Here is a 24,880-nt window from a genome sequence, read left to right as displayed (position 1 = left end):
TCCACTGCTCCATACATTTTATCTGGTGTAACATTTAGCCTCTACCAGAAATTTCCCATATATTCAATATCTTTTCTTCTCAGACACAAATTAAAGCCACTTTGACCAGCCAAAGCTGGCAGAAGAATTGAAGTAGAAAATTAAATTGAATTAAAGACAGAATCTGTTCAATTATGTCATGATTTTTAAATTAGATTTTTATGGTCTTGGTTTGGGCTTTTCTCTGGCTTGGTGTGTCAAGGTCTTCATCTGATATTGGTGAGTTCTGGTCTCAGCAAGTCTTGGTCTTGGAAAGTGTGTTCAGCATTTGTCTTGGGAGGCATGCCTCCCCTAATACGAGTCTTTTTTTTTTTTGCATATAACTGATGCCTTTTGAACATTCAACAGTTAATTTCGTGAAATAACCAGGTTGCGTGCTGAAAAAACAGGGAAGGTCATCTCAAATGTCATGAAATGTTCTGCTATCTTGCCTGTTGTGGTGAATCTATGTACTCAGTAAATATGATAGTATATGCAAAAATATGCTGAATGTGCATATTTATTCAGCAGAATGAACCAGGAGACTGGTGTGCAATATGTACTGTAACAAAATATTGCATCTCTTAATAAAAATCATTCATCATTTTTATTATACATAAACTGCAGCGGTCACATTTTTTGTGAAAAACCCTTAGCCAGGCTAGTGTTAAATCTCCTTGGTGTAGTAGAGAAACAGTGTGTAAAATGAGAACCATCAATTCATACCGTGTTGCAGACATCAAACTCAAATGTCAAAAGTAAATCAGTTTTCTTCAAAACGACTACCCCGCTGTTGCTTTGTCATCGCCAACTAACTTGAGAAAAAATACCAGAATTTAATCCATACAGAAATGTCCACAAATGTCAACATTTATGAATTTTCTGAAGCCATCAAGCGTGAGCGCAGCGAGACGCTGAGTAAATTGGACATCCTGCCTTAAAACAACAGGACACTGTAACCGCTTGGTTCTGAGAGGCACGCCAATGTCCACCAGTTACATTTATGTGCATACTTTGTTTGGACAGAAATGCTAACTGGTATGTTGCAGCTACATTTACATAACAATGTTTATTCTCTGACCTTTCATCATGATTTTGTTTTGATCCAAAAACCATTGAAGATTAAAGTGAAATACCTCTAGGAATTCCACATCTGGAAGATTTGAAAGCAGTGATGTATTAGTGAAACTGGAAGTTGCGAGTTGCGGAAAAGTGAACGGTGCTCCTTTCCTGTTCACTCTGTACACCTCTGGCTTCCAGTAAAACTCAGAGTTCTGCCACATTCGGAAGTTTGCGGTCGACACTGCAATTGTTGGCTGTATTCGAGATGGATGGAAGGAGTACAGGAGCCTCCCTCACCGGTTTGTCCACTTGGTATGGCACCTGAACACCGCCAAGTCCAGGGAAATGGTGGTGGACTTCAGGAGCCCCGGGCCAGAGTTGAAGGATGCCAACCGCCTGAGGAAGTACAGCTGGTTGGCATCTTTCAACTTCTGCAATGTGATGCTGCAGATGTTTTAACCAGCTCAGTGGCCTAGTGGTAGAGTGTCCGCCCTGAGACTGGAAGGTTGTGGGTTTAAACCTTGGCCGGGTCATACCAAAGACTATAAAAATGGGACCCATTACCTCCCTGCTTGGCACTCAGCATTAAGGGTTGGAATTGGAGGGTTAGATCACCAAATGATTCCCGGGTGCGGCACCGCTGCTGCTCACTGCTCCCTTCGGGGATGGGTTAAATGCAGACACAAATTTCACCGCACCCAGTTCTGTGTGTGACAATCACTGGGACTTTAACTTTATCAGTCTTTGTGATGGTGTACTGGGGGGGATCATTTTCCATCCATGCCGTGAGACTTTGCAACTTGGGTAAGGGGTGTGTTCACGGTCATGATCATGGGTTGGCAAATGAATAATGTTTGTTGTTGTTTATTTATACATTGACACTTTCAACTGCTTTTTATTGTTTATTAATTTAGTCACAGGTATCTATTGCACCTACTGCACATCTATTCTCCTCTCTTGTTTCTCGTGTTTGTTGTGACCGTTATTTATTTATTTATTTATTTATTTATTTATTTATTTATTTATTTATTTATTTATTTATTTATTGTTAATTGATTATTAATTCATACTATTTTGTGTGTTTCACAATTTGTGTAACTACTGCATATCTGTTCTTTGACCCCTCTTGTGTGCCCACTCTTGGGTGTGGATACTGCTGGTAGGTGAATTTCCCCCCAAGGATCAATAAAGTATGTATTGCCAACGACATGTGTAATTATGTGGCTAGTGAAGTGAAAATCCGAATGTGATCATTGATAGAGGTTGCCCATAATTGCCAAAAGAGCCCGTATACTTTCACAAGAGATATCTAAAAAAGAAAAGCGCACATAGTTATGCATAGTTAAGGCGCAGTTGGGGCAGCTATACTGTCACGTGATTGGTTGAGTGTTTTGCGCATATAAAGTGGCGCTTTGCGCTCGGTTGGGTCAGAGAAGCTTGCACAAGAAGAGAGAGTGGAAAGGAGCCAAACCCGAGAAAAAACCTTGGCAACTTTTATCAAGACAATTACTGGAACGCTGGTGCAATGTTGATGAGGTGGAGACTTTAATCCCGTGTACAACTTGCTGTATTTTGGTAAGCTATTTGATTGGTTTTGACGTAATATTTAATCATTATATATATTTTTAACGAGTTGGATAAATGATACATTTCTTGCTGACAGGCTTGACATCAATTCATCGTTTATATTTAACCGCATGCTCTGGAAAACAAATGTCAATTATGATAAATTAATCAGACGGTCCCATGTATCCGTTTATGAAATTACAGAGATTGAGAAATTTACGGTTCGTCATTGGGACTGCGGTCAAGCCAGCCGTGTTTTATTTTCTCGTAGTCCGCAGTGTCACTAGGTCGTGGTTTGTTTATTATTATTGTGTTGAATCTCGATAATTGTGAATTGTGTTTTCTGTTGGTTAATTATTATGCTCAATTAATTTGTGACTTCTCAGAAAAGTCAGTTATATAAATAAATACTATATATGAATATATTCCGTTTTAAATTCCTTATTCCCGTTCAAAATGCATTGACATTGAAAGAGTCTGTATGAAAGCACTTTATAGTATCAGATATCTGAGAGAAATCGTTATAATGGTCTAGTCATTTGGTAATCAGTGGACTAATTAAACCAGTAATTTAAAAACGGCCTTATGTTACGGCATTTTACACATTTTTAGACTTGCAGAACCATAGTTTAATCAGTAAAACTAAACAAAATTCACGTTGCAGAATCCAGATGTATATTTGTATAGACGGTATTTGGCTATTTCATCCTTGTCATATACAGTGGATTTTTATTTTTTTAGCTTGTGCAGACAAATTTTGTCACCGTGCACCTAAAATAACAGTTAGCTGTGGGATGATCTAGTACCAAGGGTCAATATGTGTGCTTTTCACCACAATAATGTACATGTGTAATAAAAGCACACATCGTCAGTGTGTTGCAGTTTAACAATTACATAGTGGAAAGAGAGCTCTTAAATCATATTTGTTATTGCAGGTTTTACCCTCCAAAAATTGATTTGTGGGTTTGTATAACAATTAAAGTCTACGATGCTATACGTTTCATGGTTAGAGTCAAAATCCAACACTCCATAAATCACATTGGTTAGCACCAAACCCCTGAGAGTATTTTTTTTTTTTTTTTTGTGGTCATACATCATTATTTCTCAGCTCCAGATGATGATGATGATGATGATGTCTGCTTGCATTGAATGTCCCAATGCATAGTTTCTTCAGTAGTCCAATTGTACTTGTCCATAAATAATTAATTAATATATTAACATGAGCATTCAGTCTAATCCCAGAACATTATTTAAAAGAGGAAAAAGGACAAATAAAATCTATTTTAATCTATTAAGGACAAATAAAATCCATTAATCTATTTTAATCTAAAATCTATTAATCTAAAATCTAATAAAATCTATGTTTCACAGTTTCTTGTTTTTACTCTTATTGTTGGAGGAAACTAGTGCTGTTCCAATATTTTAAGTGATTTTCCATTGTACAGGTAAAGAATGTAGAAAGAAGATATTCAGATTGTTAATATAATGAGCACCATGCATGGTCTGGAGTGGTGGAGTTTAGTGCAAATGTGATGCTTTCATACATTTCTGGAATTTAAACACATGCTGAGCAACTTAATTTATATCCAGTGGCATCTTGCAGCTTCTTGATGTATAGGTCACCCTCATGACCTCTGTGTGCACTCTGGCACCTTTTTTATGCTTTCCTTATAGTTTGGCAGTCATCACTCGCATTGTTCCTCACTCTCATTCAAATTCGTCATTCTTATTCGCTTTGGTCCGCGCACGAGTCTCTACCTCATTTGATGTTGAGACTGCCATTTTATGGAGCCATAACAGCTAAGACCAGAGGCTATTAGATCTATTGGATTCCGTAGTTCTTTCCAATTAAAACTCACATCATACCACGTTGTCCTCTCTTTCTTGTTTGTTCAGGGCCTAATGACCTTGTCTCTTATATAAAATGGGACACCACAAATCCACTGAAGAAAGGATTGGATGGGAGTTTTCCGTGGGGGGGGGGGGGGGGGGTACTGTGATATGCTTGTGAGTTCATCCATGTGATTTTGCCTTTGTGTGTGCAAATACAACAAGCCTCTGTGTTTGGGACTTTAAAGACAGTCATCAATGCTAACTGTGATTTGCAGACTGTACATGTCTACAAGATCGGGCGTTCAGCAACATTATGAAAAATTTTAAGAGCCGTTGGGGAGCAACTGTGTTTGTCCTCGAACGTTTTATGTCAAGGAAGTGTCTCCACATATGTTGTTACATTAAGAGATTGTGCATGTAGTGTGTATGATTGTAAACAGATTTTTTTTAATCCTAAGAGATGCCCGGGCTTTCAGCAACATTATGAAACATTTTAAGAGCCGTTGGGGAGCAACTGTGTTTGTCCTCGAACGTTTTATGTCAAGGAAGTGTCTCCACATATGTTGTTACATTAAGAGATTGTGCATTTAGTGTGTATGATTGTAAACAGATTTTTTTTTAATCCTAAGAGATGCCCTTGACAAAGCCTTGTAAGGGCTACACATGACACACACATGTGCACTCATTGCAGACTAGTTTCTCGTCCAACTCATAAATTGGTATCTATTATCACCATTCCATTGGTTTAACATTTGGCTCTGCTTAACGCATAGCAGCACTCTGTTCATGTCATTCTAAAACAATTTTTTGCATTAGGGATGGTCTTCCTTCTGCCAGAAATGTGTTAATACCAAAGGTTTTGCTAAATTTACCGCTACGATAAGAAAAAAAAAATCCTTTGACTTTTTACATGGACTTTTATGGTATAGTGGTTAGCATAGCTGGAATCAGATGAATACTGAAACAATCTGTCCTTCACAGTTGATCTACATGTGATTAACTGGCGAGCAGTCTGGGGTGTACAGTAATCCTTACCTCGCTACTTCGCGCTTCACCTATCGCGGCCTCCCTCGATCGCGGATTCTTTTCGAAACAAATATTGCAGATAGATTCAGTGCATCGCAGATTTTTGTTTTTTTTATGTCTCACTCACACACACATTCACATCGACATATGCAGGAATGAAGCACACAAGACAGGCAACAAGACAGGCAAGTGCACCCCTCCACCATCAGCGACCTCGGGGGTCACTTGGAGCGAGCGGCTTTGTCTGACCATATGACACTAATGGTCAATGGGAACATGTTGAGCTGTGTCCTTGTAGCTGATTGGCTAACTACAATTTAGCTCAGCCTACTGCACTGTCTGTGTCAACATATCAGACTTGCGCTTCATCACGGAAGTTTTTTTTTTACTTCGAGACTACGGTGAAAATGTTTACAAAAGTGTTTAAGTCGTGAGTTTGTAAATAAGAATGTCTCTGAAAGTCAGCTTGTCTTTAAAGTATTCACAAAAGTGTTTACTAAATAGTTAGAAAACTGGACGGTTTCTTGACTTTAAAATGTTTGCAATAGTGTTTGAAAATGCAAAAAAAAAGTGTTTAAACAATAAAGTGTTTAAAACTACAGTAAAAATTTGTAAAAGTCTTGTGCGAATATATTGTAACAATACATTTACACTTTTATTTTCTTTTTCTTATGTATTTAAATGAATAAGAATACTTTTAAAAGTCAACTATCAAGTGTTACAAAAGTGTTTAAAAATACAAAACTTTTTTAAAAGTACATAAAAGTGGTGATAATGTATGTTCTCTACTTCGCGGATTTTTACCTATCGCGGGTGGGCGTGGAACCAATTAACCGCGATAAACGAGGGATTATTGTATTCTGCCTTTCACTCTATATAAATGTCATCTTTTTTTTATTGTTGTGATGTTTTTACATGCATGTAGCTTCAGCTGCAGTTTCGGATATGTGATGTCACTGCCATCGCAGTCATCTGGCAGAGAGAAAAGATGGATACAAGAATAGAAATAAATGTTTTGGTTTTATCCGAAAATTGTGGGATATGATACTTAACTACTTAACTTTAATAGGCTAATGAACTCAGGACGTGTTGAAGGTTTCAGCCTCCAGCGTTAATGCAATAATTCTGCAAGCCTGTTTGAAAGCTGTCTTCTTAACACACAGCTGGTTTGCGGCTTGTCCTGCACAATGATTTGTCTATTTTCTCCACAGGACAAACATCTTGAGAAAGGGGTCCAGGCCAAAAGCAAATTCGTGTGGAAAATGGGTATGTGAGACTGTGTGTGTTGAGCCTGCCTTTGACTGAGGAAACGCCTCCCGGTGAAAGAACCTCTCTCGCTTCACAATGAAAGCCATCGCTTTGCTCTGCTTCCTGATGGTTGTGGAGGTTGAGGCCTCTCGGTTCATCCGGGACTCCCCGACTGTGCCTGACACTTCTGAAGTCTCCAAGAATAATGCTTCCATCTCACGTCAACCCCCACTGCCGGGCCGGCCGAGGGTCTCCCTCCCTCCCATGTGCATAAAGCCTACAGAGATTAAGCATGCCTTCAAGTATGTGAACACCATTGTGTCCTGCCTGATCTTTGTGGTCGGGATCATTGGCAATTCCACGCTGCTCAGAATTATATACAAAAACAAGTGTATGAGGAATGGACCCAACGTCCTGATTGGCAGCCTGGCACTGGGGGACCTACTTTATGTCATCATCGCCATCCCCATCACTGTATATAAGGTAAAGAAATGTTGTTGCTTTGGATGTCTGTGGTTTTATGTTGCCCTGAAGACAGCCACAGCTGCAGGTTTAAGAATGTAATGTCATTTAAGAGACCGTTACTAAGACCCATTAGACTTTGAGATGCTCTCAATCAAGGCAAAACAGACAGGATCCGGATAGCAACTCAACAATTGGGCTTTCAAATACTATTGCTATTCACTCAGCCACTTATCATGATCGGCCAATTTCCATGGAAAAGAATGTGACTGAGATGTTGATCAACGTATGTCGTTGACGATCACAAAAAAGATCACCCACAGCATGTATTTTTCAGCCTGCAGCCAACTGGAGAGCAGCTCCCTTCCACCTTTTCTCAATACTGCACCCCATCAAACCAGTAACTGAATTGTAATACTGTATATGTTTGCGAATTTTGGAAATTGGAATTAAAATTTGGACAGATTGTTTCATTATACCCGCGACCCCCGTGGGGACTAAGCGGTTCAGAAAATGGATGGATGGATGTTTCATTATAAAATCTAATTTATTAATTAATCAAATACAATGATTGACAGATTAATAAAATATTTTATAACCTTATTATTATTACTTTATTATATAATAGGCGTTGAGAGCAGCTTTAAAATTGACAAATGTACAGCTAATCCATGTGATCAGTGTCAGAATCAGACGATCAGATTCATGGACAATCATATCGACCGCATAAAATCCGGATTGTAGCACCCCTAATTAAAACCAGACGCCCCCCACAAATGGCTCACCAGAGGCCTTCATGTCTGTCATGAAACACACAAAAAAAGGATCCATGCCAAAAAAAAGTCAGCCATTTTGGTTTCAAGTAGCCTTTCACAAAGGTTACACTAAACTTTAAAAAAAAATATATATATATACGTATATCGGGAGATTTATCCAATTGCTACCCAATTCTAATCACCCGTAATGGACAGCTTGTCAATTACTACATACTATATTAACGTGTAATGTAAACAAAATCCTTGGTAGGACACGATAAGCAAGGTTGCTTCATCCCATTTCCCAAGTTCTGTGTTTGTTCAGTGCATGCGATGAAGTGTGACTGCCGAAATAAATAAATCAAATCATTCTGGCTTTTCAAATACGATGTGCGAAGATTTTGTGACATTTTTTTTTACCACAAAACTTTAAATAGTTCATTGTCGCTGGGTTAGATCTTGGCCAAAGTTTGTGTGTGACGAAGGTCAGGCCTCGGTCACGGACCATGTTAAATGACAAAATTTTCCCCACAGCTACGGGGCAGAGCATGGTGGGCTTCCTCTCTGTCGTTGAGAACCATTGTTATAACTCTACTGCAATCACCAATGTAAATGTAAAGACCTCTTCAAAATTTCAACTACTGTATTCATCACACCAAGACATCACATCCAATTCATTATATATATCCTCTGGCCAGTGTTTACTTTGGCTGTATTCCAAATCAGTTTCCCTACATACACTTCAGTAATCCGTATATTATCTCAGCACATTCTGGCCTAAATTGAGGTTTACTGGCTAGTGTATTATTAGTACTGGCAACGGTTGTTTCAAAAAAGAAGTTAAAATAGTCTTCTTGTATCAAGTGCGTTGTTACCATTTGTGTTGAAACTTCCCGCTGGATTGAATGTAGTGGAAACCACAGTCAGTTATGCTTATCACACAAACTGAACGGGACTGGTTCAATTTCCTGAATCTAATTGGATAAGCATGAATAAGATAGATCAGTGTTATCAAAGTAAATTCGAGTCTTAAATACTGAGTATTTTCGTGTAGTGCAACTCAGTCTACTCTCCAACACTGGAATGTAAGATGAAGGTTTGATAATAAACTGTCAGCGTTTGTTAAAAAGGCCACTGGGGTTTAGAAAGTTGATGGTTTTTTTTCCCTCTCTCTCTCTCTCAAGACACGATAACTTGAAACACTGCTCTGATGCTGAACTGATATAATCAGCCCCTTGGAGATATATTTTTTTTGAAAGGAGACACACTGCAGTGTTAGTTTTGTTTTTGAGTGTCACATAAGAAAAACAGGAATACAATTCCAGTCTGATGTAATAAACAGTTCCCTAACCACAAAATGATTTGTCTCCATGCAGCTAATAGCAGAGGACTGGCCATTTGGAGCATACGTTTGCAAGATGATACCATTCATTCAAAAAGCCTCAGTGGGTATCACTGTTCTCAGCCTGTGTGCTCTAAGTGTGGACCGGTGTGTATATTCGCAATCCACAATCAACTGTGCAGACCTGCAGTGATCGAAATTTGCCAAAACAAATATGTGTGTGCATTGTCTGTGCAGCTACCACGCAGTAACATCATGGAGCAGGGTGAAGGGGATGGGGATCCCTGCGTGGAAGGCAGTGGAGGCGACACTGATTTGGGTGATTGCTTTGCTGCTAGCAGTCCCTGAGGCGCTTGCGTTTGACATGCTGGAGATGCCATACAGAGGCAACAAGCTGCGTGTGTGTCTGCTGCATCCAGAGCAGAGCTCCAGCTTTGTAAAGGTAGGCAAAACTATATTCATCATTTCCAGTAAATCACTCCATTTAAAGGAAATACCATGCAGTCTAGAATTTTGTACTACCTCTATTCAGAAAATTCTCAGAGGATTTCTTTCTGCCTTGGGTCATCATTTATTTAGTTCTATTTAGTGTACACTGTCAGGATAAAGAAAGCCAAGTGTGTGCTATGCATGATAATAACACACCACCATCTCAATGAGAAGGCCTACCTCAAAAAGAACCTTACTTTACCAAATAACATATGCCTTTTATAACAATGCCTTTAGGACGCTTATTTTTATATTAGTTTTTCCTGGCAGCGTGCCATGGCGTGACGGCTGATGCTATCTTGACGCGTAATCCTGATTGACTGACCAACACATCATCCTGAAATCAAGTTCAATTGTTATTTAAGGACGCTAAAAATAATTATGCTGCTATTGTATTATACGGCTCCTGCTGGCAGCATTGAACAGCGACTTCTGCGTTAGCGAACGGATAAGCAAGTGCTCCAAAAGTTGGCAAGAGTGATCTCATTGTTTTTCAAAGGCAATGACAAAAATAACTGGGCAATTTAATGCCAACAGTCTCACACAGTTGTTGTTGCTACTAATTGATTTTTGACAAACTAGGCTGACTCAAACATCCTTTTTTTTTCTTTTTTTTTTTTAGCCAAAAGGCCGAGAAGGGTTTGGCTAATTTAAATGTGCTGGCAAAATTGCTACTGTTGTGACATCACTTCGCAAACAAGTTGTGCGTTTATGAGCCCATAAATCGTAGTACTTAGCTTGGCGTACTCATTACAACCCCTCAACAGAAACATTCAATAGTAAAATGCTAAACTTTTCATTACACCACCATATCTATCTACAGCCTATTCTGTAAATAATGCAATAAAACATTAGTTTAACAGTTTAATCACATGCAACTGATGTACTATATTACTAGAATTGAAAGAAATCCAAAGAATATTTTTTTTTGTTCCTGCACACCCTCCCGGCACGCTCAGTGACAAAGAGGGCAACTTAAAAACCATCATGTTTTATAGTGTTTAGTGGGCTGCCTTACGGGAGCATTAAAAACATTCACTTGAACAAATTCAAACAGATGATACCAGCAAAATGGGGTACTGTATTATGCGCGGGTACAGAGAAAAACACTACTTTTTAGGGTTCATTTTGGGGAGGCATATTTTACACATGTGCATATTATACACAGGATTTTAGGGTAACAGTAGTCTTTCACACAACTTTCCCACCCCTGTCTTAGAATTGCTGCTGGTATCCCCAAAAAGATTTATTATGTCTAGTCGAGTGATTAGAGCAACTGTAAACAGCAAAGGTGTTCACCATTGTTATGAACTTGGCGACTATTTTTCCTCTCGAATCTGATCTCAGGCTGCACACGGCGTACATGGTAGGGGTCTATTCAACGTTGGCTTTTGAGGGTTGGTTTTAAGACCCCAAATATGCTTCCTTGCCCTAAAATGAACTACGAAATGAACAATGTTTGTGGAATATTGATAGTATAAACAAGGGAATACATGTATCAATGTTCAGATGTTCATACTAAAGAGTTTGAAAGTGCAGTTCCTCTGAGTGTGTTTGCATCTTTCCAGTTTTACCAGGATGTAAAAGTCTGGTGGCTGTTTGGCTTTTACTTCTGCCTACCACTCGCCTGCACAGCAATCTTTTACACCCTCATGTCCTGCGAGATGCTGAGTCGCAAGAAAGGCATGCGAATTGCACTCAACGACCACATGAAGCAGGTATGATTGCAAGCATTGTGGTGCTCTGTGGTAGTTAGGGAGATTGGGGGAAGGGGATCAATTATGTGATGCATTGCAATGTTGATTGTGAGTTGCTTAATACATTTAAAGGACTCATTGTTAAATTGGGTAATGCTGGCGGGTTATGGCTGCACAATATAGAGGATCTCAGTGCTAACCCATTTCAGAAGGCGCATTGAAAGCCGTTGCATTCCGAAGCAATTTGTCAAATTTTGTCTAAAACTGTACATAGTACCACAAAAAACACAAAAATACAGTACAGCAAAAGCTCGGAGCACAGCCTTACGTGGTCCGCATGTGGCTGCTCGTCGGTTTCCCCCAGTCTTGTCTGGAGGCTCACAGTCAGAATCTGTTCCAGTGTCTCAGTGGACTTCTATCTGTTTGTCTGCTGGCCGTGAGTCTCTAACCCGGCTGTGCCTACCTTGTCATTGCACAAGTTAGGCTGGTGTGTTGCATCTCGTGGAAATGTTCATAACTGAAAAGGCCCCGCATTAAAGCTTGCTCTTAAAAAGATCCGTCATCCAGGCACTTAAATATTTACAGTAGCTCTCTTTTTACACGTTTATTATCCCGTGAACTCTCAACTCTTCAGCGTGAATCCCCGTGATCTTGTGGTCTCGCCAGTGCAGCTTTCCAGAAGTTTAAAACCCGCTAAACAACAACGTCAACTAACGTCGGTTTCCAAAGCTTTGTCTGAGAACCGAGGTCATTTTGTGTCGAAAACCCTGATTAAGTCGAGTACCGAGGCAGGTGACTTTGGGGGTTCTACTGTGTAGACAAAATCAATATTGTGATAAATGCCTATGCAATGCGCATATCATAAAGACATGCAATAATTTTTTAATGGAACTGTATCATTTTATGACTTTGCAAACTTCATTGCTTATCGCCATCCAATAGTTCAACATTATCTTGGGGAATCAAAATTAATTAAACCAAGCTTGCTTGTTTTGTTGTATGAAAATGTTTTACTTCTTTCATTATATTGGAATAATATCGATACCGCTATGGTCAAAATCCAGAATACATGTTTTTCCAATATTGTGCAGCCCTAGTATGAGTGAAATATGTCTACTCACCTCAACTTTTTTTTATAGAGCACTTTAAAAACAACCACAGCTGCATCTAAAGTGCTTTTGGCGAGTTTCATAATGAGTTGTGCATATTTCCAAAACACCCAAAGGCGCGGCCACAGATCCACTGCCATCTTTTCATGAAATTTAAAACAACTTGTATTTGTCTATGTTCTACTGTGACGGGCCACACATGATTAATTTAAGGCCAGAGACTGTGGGCCGGTGGAAATTTGAACACGGGCTTCAATTGTCCCACGGGCCGGACTATGGTCACACCTGGTTTAAGGGAAGGCCATTGCAAAGGGAGGGACCGGCAACAGAAAAAGCTTGATCCCCTCTGAGCCTTTGCTTAGTTTTTGGCGCCTCCAGCAGTGTCCACTAATCTTGATGCACCAGGAAGATATGTAGCTGTGGACAAGTCCAGAGAGGAAAGGTGGGGTAAGATCATTTGAAGATTTGGAAACAAACTGGAGACATTTGAGGGAGAACTGGCTCCCTCCAAAATAAAGACCAAATACAGTGATCCAGCCAAGATGTAATGAAACATGAATCACTGTTTCTATTGTGAAAAGAGAGACTTAACTTTAACATGCTGGCTAAGAAAAAAAAAATAGATTTAACATTTTGCTTGTCTAATCTAAAATCGCTATCTGATTTAAAATCCAAATTTGAGACTGTTGGCTTTACATAAGATGCCAGGGGACCCAAGTCACCTGGGTGAGAAGGCCACTGGGACCAAACAACAGAACTTTGGTTCTCTTAAAGTTCAACACGTTTAGTGCCATCCAGGCTTTGATGTCTTCCAGACAAGCCAAAAGCGGTCCTAATGAGAAAGCCTCCTAAATGCTCAGCAGGACAACTGTCATCCACATAGCAGTGACAGGAAATACCATCCTTTCTTAAAATGGAACCCAGGGGCAGCAAATACCATGAAAACAGCAGGGGCCTCAAAATTGAAACCTGTGGAACACCATATGACAATGGGCCAGAGTGGGACTCAGAGCAACCAAGGTTCACACAAAAACTCCAGCCTGCCAAATAGGATGTCACCACTAATGCCGACCTATAGTCCCCAGCACAACCGCAACCCTCGAGAGGATAAGACATATAATGCAACAATAAGTGAATTGAATCATAGCCCTACCAATTGTGGTGAAAGATTTCTACCCGTAGGTGTTGTAACTTGCAGTCAACCTATAAACGCCCAACTTGAGCATCACTTTGTTTTTGTCTAGAGGAGGGAAGTAGCCAAGACAGTGTTCTGCCTCGTGTTGATTTTTGCTCTCTGCTGGCTGCCACTTCACCTCAGCCGGATTCTGAAGAAAACAGTCTACGACCAAAATGACCCCAACCGCTGTGAACTCCTCAGGTTGGCGTACACGTAGGCAAACAACCTGCACATGTCATGAGAACACATTGTTCGCTGTTTTGTGACTTCCTGTTGAATTCACGGAATAATCCCGTCTCCACTCCTTGTTTCAGTTTCCTCTTAGTGATGGATTACATCGGGATCAACATGGCTTCCCTTAACTCCTGCATCAACCCCATTGCCCTCTACTTTGTCAGTCAGAAGTTCAAAAACTGCTTCCAGGTGAGATTGGCAAGACAAAATTCAAAAGACAGTTGTCACTATTGATGTAAATCAACAGAAATAATGGTACACACACACACTTTTTTAAATGAATCAAAATGAAAAAATGATTAAATACAATAAAACACAATTATCCAGTGGAAAATAGGATATAAAATATCTGGTAGAAAACAAATTTTCAAGGAATGTACACAGCTGTTGTACAATTTATAATGTAGTGTAATGTGCAATGTTGTTTATATCTATTCTCCACTAACAATGCTCTATATGTGAACTTGTGGATCATGTAAAGCACTGGTGTCAAACTCAAGGCCCGGGGACCAGATACGGCCCGCCACATCATTTTATGTGGCCCGCAAAGACAAATTGTGCATCAAATTCGTGTCATTACAAGAATTGCAAATTGTCTTCACTTTTAATAATATCTTTTTTTTTTTAAATATTTGACCAGTTTTTACTCGTCTGATTTGAAAACGAGTTATTTGTCAGTTTGTTTTTTAGCTTTTACTGTATATAATATGAGGTGCTCATACATTTATTTGGGTTGACAGTCATAATGGCCCTCCGAAAGAAGCTATGACAACAATGCGGCCCGTGAAAAAAAATAGTTTGACACCCCTGATGTAAAGATTCAACCCCAAAACAGAAGTGTTGATTCAGTTACATTTAACGGTTCATTCACAGTTCATACAACCTAAGTCTTGTATTAAAAAAAAAAAAAAAAAAAGCACTTTCCTGCCTGAATCATGAGTAATAACCATTTGTTCTTGCAGTCTTGCCTGTGCTGCTGGTGCTATGGATCATCTACACTAGATGAACGGGGCTCTGTCCCAGGATGGAAGGGTTCCTGCCACGGCAATGGACTAGATCGCTCCAGCTCCCGCTCCAGTCAGAAATACACAAGCTCCTCATGAATACACTCGCACACTTAAACCATTCTTCTTTTGTTACAAACCCCATGTCACATAAGCTATGGCAATGGAGGTGATCTATCTGTCTATATGTATGTATGAATAATTGCATATACACTGTGTGTATGCATAGTATATAGTATATCCATATAACCTGAGAGAAAAAGCAAAATGGGAAGAGATGACCCTGAGCTGCTTCTGCATATGAATTGAATCATTTTGTAAAATTGAGCACTGTCATTGCCCACGCGCCTTCATAATCATAGAGGAGAAATTGTAGTGATGTCACGCTGCCAAATGTCAAGTGAAGAGGAGCCTTTTTGAAGAAATCTTCTATAACAGAGCATTGCCACTTTGCAACACTGAGGAGCAGGCTGCTATTATTTTATTATCCCTGCTTGTTATTACTTGTTATAAAGTCTCACCCAGTTTCTGTTTTAAGGAAAAATTAATTAAGATGGTCCTCATGTTAGTAATTTTTTTTTTTTTTGTTGAGCCTGTGGATTGGCCCACGACGGGAAATCACTTCCAAGAGACGAATTTAAATGGTGTTTCATTAGTTGCGCTGTTGAAAAGCGCTTTTTGGTTTATATGTCTTTATGAAGCATATTTTTATACATTCTCATAGTATATATTTCGTTTGGACTGGAAGTAAACTTTGTGACAAAACATTTTGTGCCATCATACAGTACACTTTAAATGTCAGGACGCCTGGCTATTATACCTTCAGGAACTCTGAATGGGATAGAAGTGGCAACACTGTACAAGATGTTGGACTTTGTCTGAGAAAGATTTTTTTAATGTCAACTGTCATTTCGCTATGTCAATGTACATATATAATGTATATAAAATATTTCATCCGTCTACAAGCCCGCTACTGTGGTTTTTTTTAGTTATATTTGTGTGTGTGTATGTGTGTGCTATGCAAAATAATGCGCGTACATTGCGTGTGTGGGAAGTCACAGTAGTAAAGTTATTTTTTTCAATATTTTAATGAAGGTTTGACTCCCACTGATGATTGTCATGGAACACATTTCTTACTTGAAGCATTGGACAGAATGACTGTCATCAGGCTCCATGCAGGCAATCTGTCCCGTTCTTGCTCCCCTGCAGAGAATGTCCAACAATTTTGTGACTTGCACATCTAAATGTCTCTTGAGTCTATGGGTGCAGCAAGGCTAAGCGGAAAACACGAGATAACTTGCACCATAGAAATTCCTTTTGGAAAACCATGTGTTGACGATTGTTCCCAAAGCTGTCAACGCAGCTATGTGTTGACATGTGACAGACGGATATGCTTAACCCTCCAAACCTTACATGCGATTATTCAAACTTCAGTGACCTCATTCTTTTTCTGCATCTGTTTTGGCGGCACAATGCAAAATAACTCAGATTGCATTCTTCAGCCAATTGTGAAATCTTTAGATACATAGTTTCCCTTCAGATGTCAAACACCTCTCCAAAAGGACAGATGCAAACAATTTTGTGTTCCAAGGATTACATCAATGCTTTTGAAATCCTTTAAAAGGAGCAGTTGCGACAATACATAGCACAGAAAATATCTAGTCTTGGGGGAGTTGAGGAATGAAAAAATAGGACACAATGTGACACTGATCATTTTTGTTCTGGAGTTTAATGTTGTGCCTCCTCAAGCCAACAATTCGGGAAATACGGAACAGGGAAAAAAAATACCCAAATGCTTTGGCCCACAAAAATGGGGACAACCAATATCGTTGAACAAGCACTTGCATGGCTGCATTTCAACAACCTTTTGTATAAAACTATACTTACTAAATAAATAAAACTATGTTATTTCATTTGGCTTGATGGCCTTCATTCCATGGGTTGCTCCTGGTTTTCTTTGAACTCTTTCACTTTTGCCTGGAATAGTAAAAGAGAACATTCAGCTTGAGTTGCGACAACATTGACACAAGGGTCTCTTGCTGAGAGGCCCTGTCATGGGTTCAAAAAGCGCCATCTGAGCAGTGCTCGCTGACGCTAAAGGAAGATGACAGTGATTCCTTCCAAGTATTATTGGGATCACGAGTCCAATATTTTTCTATGTTGGGGAAAATCAAAGCTTAGCCTGAAGTGTTCAAGTAAAAGTACTTAAAAAAAACGTGTACAGACTTTTTTTTTTCCAAAATAAATCAGCCAATTGTTTTTAAGGGTAAGAATACGTAAGTGTTTAGGTATCAAAGTGTTTAGTATATTTTTGGTTGAACAACAAAGTGGTTTTGTCAATCAATTACTCCTGCCACCCCTCTACAGCATGTCCGCCTCACAGTTCAGAGGGTGCGAGTTTGATTCCACCTCCGGCCCTCCCTGTGTGGAATTTGCATGTTCTCCCTGTGTCTGCGTGGGTTTTCTCTGGGCACTCTGGTTTCCTCCCACATCCCAAAAACATGCATGGTAGGCTGACTGAGCACTCCAAATTGCCCAGATGGAGTGCGGGTGGTCGTGTGTCTATGTGTGCCCTGCGATTGGCTGGCAACCGGTTCAGGGTGTCCCCCGCCTACTGCCCGATGACTGCTGGGTGTGTGTAGTGGTACTGATTATTTGAAGTGTTCTTTAATATGAGATCTAAGATAAAGAAGATTGATCCATTTTACTTTTGATTCAAACCCCCTTTCGTAAACTGAAGCAGCATGTTTTTTTTCAATATTGCATTTTACCTTTATTTGTTTAAGTCTGTCAAGGCCTACCTCAAAAGTGGTGAGAACATGTTGACAAACATCCCGGAGCTGAGTCAGGCCCTTCCTCAGAGAGTCAACGGCTGGAGTTCCATCTAAGGGGATGGGGGGGGGGGGGGAACAGCAGGTACCTGTGAGGAACTGGCATCCCAACGCATTCGTTCCGCGGTCGGTGTGAATTTGGCGTAAGAAACGCTTCCTTGGTCCAAAGACAACAAGAGGTTCCCGTTTTTAGCGTAGATCATTCATGTGATGAAACCGCAGTCGAAAAAATCTATTTGGGTTTTGAAAGAGCAGTCATTCAACCCCGTGAGGATAAGCAGTGCAGATGATGGAAAGGCGGGGAACATATTCATTGTTCTCTTTCATCAAAGCAGAATGAGTGGGTTACTCAAAGCCACGGGACATATTCAGGTCACATTCACTACGCTACATAGGCAAAGTAAGGAACAAAAATGTTGTAAAATACAACGACAGTCTGAATACAGAACAATTTTGTAATTAATCCACCAAAAATATTTGTTCAACCAATAGGATTACTATTTTAACTAGTTAATCCAGAGACAAAATATTTGTTAAACCAGTAGATAAGTATTTGCATGTCTGTATAATGTAAAGTGTAATTTTTCTGCTGTCATATTTTATCCTGGAGAGAAAAAAATCATTTTCTATTCTACCACATACTTGTAAGCAAAGATGAAGCACTATAATACTTTTATACTGACATGCAATCAATCCATTCATCTATCTATCTATCTATCTATCTATCTATCTATCTATCTATCTATCTATCTATCTATCTATCTATCCAACCGCCTCCCCATCCACAATGTGATGTTAAGTCTGGGCCAGTGTTTTGCTAACATAATTCCACATGTACCCACCTCACTGATTGTCAAATATAATTGGACAAAACGAAAATAAAAACAATTTAACGTAATGTTAGAAACGTGGTATCAATTTGGGGGAAACGCACACACAAATATTGTATAAGCTCTTTTCTCATAGTGAAGTGTATGTTTCCAAAAGCCTGTGGGGTTTTGTAGCCCAGACAAAGAAAATGTCTACTTACTATTTTGCACATTTCTGGTCAAATTAACAAAAATATTCTAAAACACCATTATTGGTAGCAGATGTTCTTTACCTCGTGTCTGAATCCGAAAGTTTATCTTGTTCTCTGATGGATGGGTGATGGTGTAGCCGCAAAACTCAACAGACTCGCTGGTGTAAACACAAAAAAAGGAAAAGTGACCTTTGGTTTAAACTAATAAAACATTTCTTTCACCAACTTGGTCAAAAACACTGACTCTTTCATGATGATATATCGCAGAGAGTTGCCCAGGGTATGGTCTTCATCATGCATCACAAATGTCACACTGCCCTCATCAGAGCCATCGGCTTGGACCTAAAACGCATTGCAGAAAAAAATAACAGTTTCACTTTTGCCGGCCTTAATTGGACCTAAAACGCATTGCAGAAAAAAAAAAAAAAAAAGTTAAACTTTTATCAGCTTTAAAGTCACCTAATCAAGAGCGATCCCCAGTGGAAAAAAACGTAAACAAGGTATGTAAGTTAAGTCCTTTCTGTTGCATTATAGTGAGACTTTAGATCACCAGTAATGTGGAAAGCTTGAGTGCTGATTAAAGTGTTGCTGATTTTGATCACCATTGTTGTTTTATATCACCAATGTTTCACGTGTAAATAACCGGGCAATTTGCTTGCCGCACCACAGATGCTAGTATCACACTACGAATGCAATGTATAGTAAAACCTATCGGGTGCCGAGGTGGCGTCGGGTTATTGTTAAAATCATATTTACAAATTGTCAGTGTCGATCTTGCAGGGTTTGTTTAAGACTCTTACCATTTCAAGAACTCGTTTCTTCTCGCCTTCTTCAGCCATGCTGCACACTCACACGGACCTAAACGTTTACCCATAGTTTTGTCTGACAGGTAAGAGCTGGGGTGAGTTTGTTTATGTCCTATAAAAACGCTTCAAAGTATGTTTTAATCGACTGGATTTGTTATATCAGCTTATTTTTTTTAATGTGGGTGTTGCAAATGATACAGTTACAGAACAAATTCTCTCTAAATTACCTGCAAGACTAAGCGTCGGAGATAAATATAAATATTTCTGTCGCAATATCATGACGTATTAAAACCTTGCCGAAAAAGAAAGTTACAGCTTGTAGTCCAACATTTAACCGGTTCCACAGAGCATGCATTAATGAAACGTAATGTGGACTACACTACCCTTTAACCCAGTACATTAGTTTCCGGTCTGAAGGTCCGGGTGCTGGTTTACAAAGCAGAAGTCACTCGAAAGGGATTTGCTAGGTGAGAAAGTCCTCCGATGTTGGAGTTTTGTGTAAACGTGCTTCTTTAAAGGCTGCTTGCATTTAAGGTTTTTTGACTGAGCGTTAAATGTGACATTGTATTACTGTTGGTGCAAAATTGGATCAGCAGTAACGTCTTATGCCGAGTGTTGTCAACATTAGAAAAAACTCAAATGTGTCATCATAGTTTGTAGTTCTTTTGTGTACCTCCCGTCAGCCAGATCACCAGCTGTTTTGGGAGTTATTCACAATCTGATTGGAATATTGAGGCAGAGATTTCCATTAGCCCTTATCGTGAAAATGTTCGACAGGTGCGTTTCAGGTTCGTCTCCTCCCCATCCTTTCATATTCTTGTGTTGTCAGGTACGTGCCAACAACTGTAGCCATGGCAATTCTATTTGCCGTGGTGGCTCGTGGAACAACCATCCTAGCCAAGCATGCATGGTGTGGCGGCAACTTCCTGGAAGTAACTGAGCAAATCTTAGCCAAAATTCCCTCTGAGAATAACAAGTTGACATACAGCCATGGCAGGTAAGTGTGCATTTGCTCTTCACGCATATTTTACGTTTTCACCCTCATGTGGGACTTTGCATTTATTTGCCATTGTGTTACCATATTAACGGATGTATCGCCGTTAAGTCTTACATACGACATTTTCAAGAATAGGGTTGAAATACTCAAGCATTCGCAGTTTAGCAGTGTGTGTATATGTGTGTGTGCGTGCGCGCGTGTGGAAAAAGTGTGCACTGAAGTTGTATCTTTACATAGTAGTTTTTATACTTAGTTCATTTGACAATTAGCTATTGTATTTAGTTGACTTCTTTGCAAACAAGCACTTGGTAGGAGATTACACACATTTGTCTAATTAAAGGGAAACTTATAACAGTGGTACCAACCAATCACGGCTCATGTGATGTTCGTATGCTCGGCCGTTATTGGTTGTTACGATGTGATGTCATTTCCAGTTGACAGCAAGTAAAATGTTTTTTTTTTTTTTTTAAAGCGGTTAATCATAATTGAAGAAAAAATTAACATTGATTGTAGACAATGTATTAAGTTTTTGTTCCTAAAAATAATCCTTTACTAAATAAAGAAACTTTTTAACTTGAATATTGTACATGTGTCCTCAAACAAATACTTTGATGAGGAAAGAGGGCCTTTTCGTTTCTTACATTGGGAAGAATAATAGCGGCTTTTGTCTACAATAGTGTGTTCTTTCAAACAGGGAAGAATATGAAATAATATTCTTTCAAACCCCCTTATCTTTCAGCTATCTTTTTCATTACATCTGCCATGACAGAATCATATACCTCTGTATCACAGATGATGTAAGTACTGGTTCACACCATCATGAAATATTCTTTTTCTAAATGTCTTGGAATCTCAGCCACTTACCAAAACTGATGTACAGTCAAACACTGGATTGATGTTTTGTTGGCTTGACTTATTTTAAAAGGCTAAAACTGCACTCGGGAGGGTTGCATGTCTCATTTCAGATTATGTATTATGTGTCTATTTGTTTATTCATAGACCCTTTTTATGTGTGTGAAAGGATTTTGAAAGGTCTCGTGCATTTAGCTTCCTCAGTGAGATCAAGCGGCGCTTCCAGACCACATACGGGTCACGAGCACAAACAGCCCTGCCGTACGCCATGAACAGCGAGTTCTCATCGACGCTGGCCGCTCAAATGGTGAATATAACAAGAGTACCTGCGTAGTTTTAGTCATTTTCTTATGTATTTACATTCTTGCAATCTGCTTCAGTATTCCACAGTACATGTTGGCATTCATTATTCCCTCAATGAACTGTAGCTCCCCAGTGCCAGCAGCACTCATACAACCCCATACCATGACGCTCCCACCGCCATGCTTGACTGTAGGCAAGACACACTTGTCTTTGTACTCTTCACCTGGTTGCCGCCACACACGCTGGCATGGCACGTTCAACAGCACCTTGAGTCAATGCAGTTTCCATAGAGGGTTGGCAATGGGCTACACTTTTTGTCCAGCCATCTTGAGGGGCATAAGACGCATGCAAGACTCTTCTTTATTGAATTTTCCTCCCTCAGCATTCAATAGCATCCAGTGCCTTCTGCTTGCGGACAGCCTCTCTTATCATTTCACTTAAATTGAGATTGTGGAGGAATACAAATATCTGGGTGTGGTCCTTGACAATAAGCTGCGTTTTTGACTTCATGTTGATGTCGCCTCCAATGGGTTTAATCAATAATTGTATTTTTTAGGTAAGCTTGAGGTGACTCTCTTTTAATTGAATGTGTTTTGTCCTTCTATGTTGTTACGTGGTTAGGAAACCCAAACTTATCCAGAAAGTATCACCTCTGTAGTTTTGTCAAAATTGCTGTAAAAACATGAGGAAGTCAGCAAGCCATGCTAATAATGTCCATCTGAAAAAATCAGGTCCAGAGGAAGATGTATGCTATTTTGGATTGTCCTAATCATCCACTCCAAAATGATACTGATAATAATTATCCATTTGTGCTTTTAGCTTTGGACTGAACATGTTTCCTTTCCATTTCCTTGCAGAAACACCACTCGGATCCCCGGGGATCAGATCGGCTTACTGAAACACAGATGCAAGTGGATGACCTGAAGGGCATTATGGTCCGCAACATAGGTGTGTCATCAGTGTAGAGGGTTGTGGATTGTAAGACCACCACAAACGACTATTTTGTGAGTTAACTAGTCACCAATAGTAGCAGTTGCGATTAGTCATCGAATCGGATCGCAGCATATCACACCAACAAACGGCTGCTCTTATATAACCATCATTCGCGTGCAGCTTGCATACTAATTTAAGGTAAAGTGATCCTTCGCCACTTCGCGCTTCACCTTTTGCGAATGCGCTACTTCGCGGGTTTATAAGTGACGGGAGAACGGCGTTGAAATACACGCTGATAGTGCTGATAGTGCGTGCCGCTAAGCAATGTGCGTCACTGCGGACGTGACTGAGTTCAAGTGCAGGAGGCGGTAGCCGGCCACACGCGAGGGAAGAAGCACCAACCCGTGCAGAAGGAGTCGGGGACACGTAGCAATATCACTGGACAGGGCATGTCCGGCGCCAGTCCTCAAGGACTGCTGTCCTGCCTGTTTTCATGTCTCCTTGCACTATACCTGATTATGATGATCAGTTTATTAGTACGCTCTTGCGGCAGCACGACAGAAAACAGGCAGGACAGCAACCTTTGTTGACTGACTTTGGATACAAGTGCATGTTCTTATTCTTAAATTATCTCATATCCAGATCTGGTTGCTCAGAGGGGGGAGAAATTGGAGTTGTTGATTGACAAGACAGAAAATCTGGTTGATTCTGTGAGTATTTTCTCCTTTTTTCCTGGTGTAATATCTGATAACAGCTGTCTGTTTGTGTGAATTAATTATAAAACTCCTTTTCTGTTTTTATTTTAGTCTGTCACGTTTAAGACCACAAGTCGGAATCTTGCCAGGGCCATGTGTATGAAAAACCTCAAGTTGACCTTAGTTGTTGCGCTGGTGTGCCTGGTGAGTAATTGTATCTCATATAATTGAGAACCTGCCTAACACTGGGTCATTGATTTGTTAAATCAAAACTAAAACAAACCAACAAAAAAGTGAACTATTGGATGTCATTGTGGGAAATTAACTTTTTTTCTTTTGTCTTTTAAGGTGGTCATTTACATTATTGTCTCTGCATCCTGTGGTGGCCTCTCCTGGCCCTCTTGTGTCAAATGAAGAGACCATGGACTGATGTGGAAAAGGAGGAGATGAACCTGTTCAACCTGTGGTTGCCAATGGACAGATACTATCTTTGCTTTACTTCTTTAGTTTGCCTGAAAGACACTTGCTCCCACTGCTGCTGCTTTGATAGCGTACACTTGCCTTCAGGAGAGGAGGTCCACCCCCCACCACATCATAACCTCCAAAATGGACAGCAGTAACATGGCCAACAACTGATGTGGCACAGTAATACCGTCTTAAACCATTTTGTCTGTCTAATTTGTAGCACTTTCATACTGTATCTGTTTTCCATCCATTCAAACTGAAAACAAAACATACCAACAGCTGACTTACATGTTTGTTCTTTAATGTGGACTGAAGAACCTTGACATATGAAAACTCCAAGCTTTAGTTATGTTGAGAAGATTGACCAGACACGGTCTCCGGTCCTTTTACCGAATACTCATGTTGGACAAAATACATGTAACAAGTAACCTAGGAAACAAACAGATGTTGTAAACCTTTGTGTGTTTTCTTACTAATCACATAGTGTATCATGCAGTAAATGCTGAAAGTCAGATAATGGAAAAAATATATATTGTACCTCTGAATGATTGCGTATGTAAAATTAAATACCTGGCATGTTACTGATGATTGTTGTTTACCAATTCAAAATGTGATTTTTTTGTTTTGTTGTTGTTCAGCATAATGCTAAGGTCTCTCATAATGCACCTTTTTGTGTTTTACTTTGAGTGTAGGCTTTGTGTTCATATTGTTCGTATTCACGCAAGTATAAAATAACTATAAATTCTGTACATTCTCATTTGAAATAAAAACCTGATATGTCTAATATGTCGACGTCTGCAGCAGTTAAACAATGGCAGGTTTGTTAAAAAATTGAAAATGCAAACATAGATTTTTTGCCATGATTTCTTAAACACTAAGATTATATATAATCTTATTTAGTATGTATAAAATTGCCATTGGAAATTACTAACAAACTAGTACATTATATTTAAAG

The 24,880-nt window shown here is 39.6% G+C and overlaps 3 protein-coding genes across 4 annotated transcripts; 2 read left to right on the top strand and 1 right to left on the bottom strand.

The window, feature by feature from the left end:
* The first annotated feature begins 2,514 nt into the window (after positions 1-2,514).
* LOC148404146 (endothelin receptor type B-like) lies at positions 2,515-15,987 on the top strand. Its single transcript, XM_088370126.1, has 8 exons — positions 2,515-2,655; positions 6,717-7,236; positions 9,347-9,459; positions 9,550-9,754; positions 11,370-11,519; positions 13,852-13,985; positions 14,099-14,207; positions 14,981-15,987. The coding sequence occupies exons 2-8, from the start codon at positions 6,850-6,852 to the stop codon at positions 15,119-15,121; spliced, it is 1,239 nt and encodes a 412-aa protein (XP_088226252.1). The 5' UTR covers positions 2,515-2,655; positions 6,717-6,849; the 3' UTR covers positions 15,122-15,987.
* Positions 15,988-16,732: 745 nt separating this feature from the next.
* polr1d (RNA polymerase I and III subunit D) lies at positions 16,733-19,830 on the bottom strand. Its single transcript, XM_088370172.1, has 5 exons — positions 19,675-19,830; positions 19,119-19,216; positions 18,956-19,032; positions 17,824-17,906; positions 16,733-16,999 (listed from the first exon to the last, which is right to left on the bottom strand). The coding sequence occupies exons 1-5, from the start codon at positions 19,711-19,713 to the stop codon at positions 16,952-16,954; spliced, it is 345 nt and encodes a 114-aa protein (XP_088226298.1). The 5' UTR covers positions 19,714-19,830; the 3' UTR covers positions 16,733-16,951.
* Positions 19,831-19,989: 159 nt separating this feature from the next.
* vamp7 (vesicle associated membrane protein 7) lies at positions 19,990-24,711 on the top strand. 2 transcript variants are annotated; one of them, XM_088370151.1, is made up of 8 exons: positions 19,990-20,147; positions 20,510-20,677; positions 21,417-21,474; positions 21,699-21,836; positions 22,690-22,780; positions 23,408-23,475; positions 23,572-23,664; positions 23,809-24,711. In XM_088370151.1, the coding sequence occupies exons 2-8, from the start codon at positions 20,532-20,534 to the stop codon at positions 23,872-23,874; spliced, it is 660 nt and encodes a 219-aa protein (XP_088226277.1). In that variant the 5' UTR covers positions 19,990-20,147; positions 20,510-20,531; the 3' UTR covers positions 23,875-24,711. The 2 variants fall into 2 exon arrangements, with proteins under 2 accessions (XP_088226277.1, XP_088226286.1); XM_088370160.1 differs by lacking the exon at positions 19,990-20,147 and adding an exon at positions 20,151-20,214.
* Positions 24,712-24,880: the final 169 nt, after the last annotated feature.

The sequence above is a fragment of the Syngnathus floridae genome, chromosome 1, assembly GCF_059516105.1.
Source record: "Syngnathus floridae isolate MCC-2025c chromosome 1, RoL_Sflo_1.0, whole genome shotgun sequence".
Lineage (NCBI taxonomy): Eukaryota > Metazoa > Chordata > Actinopteri > Syngnathiformes > Syngnathidae > Syngnathus > Syngnathus floridae.
The sequence above is the reverse complement of the archived record's forward strand: the minus strand, read 5'-3'. Positions and strand labels throughout refer to the sequence as shown.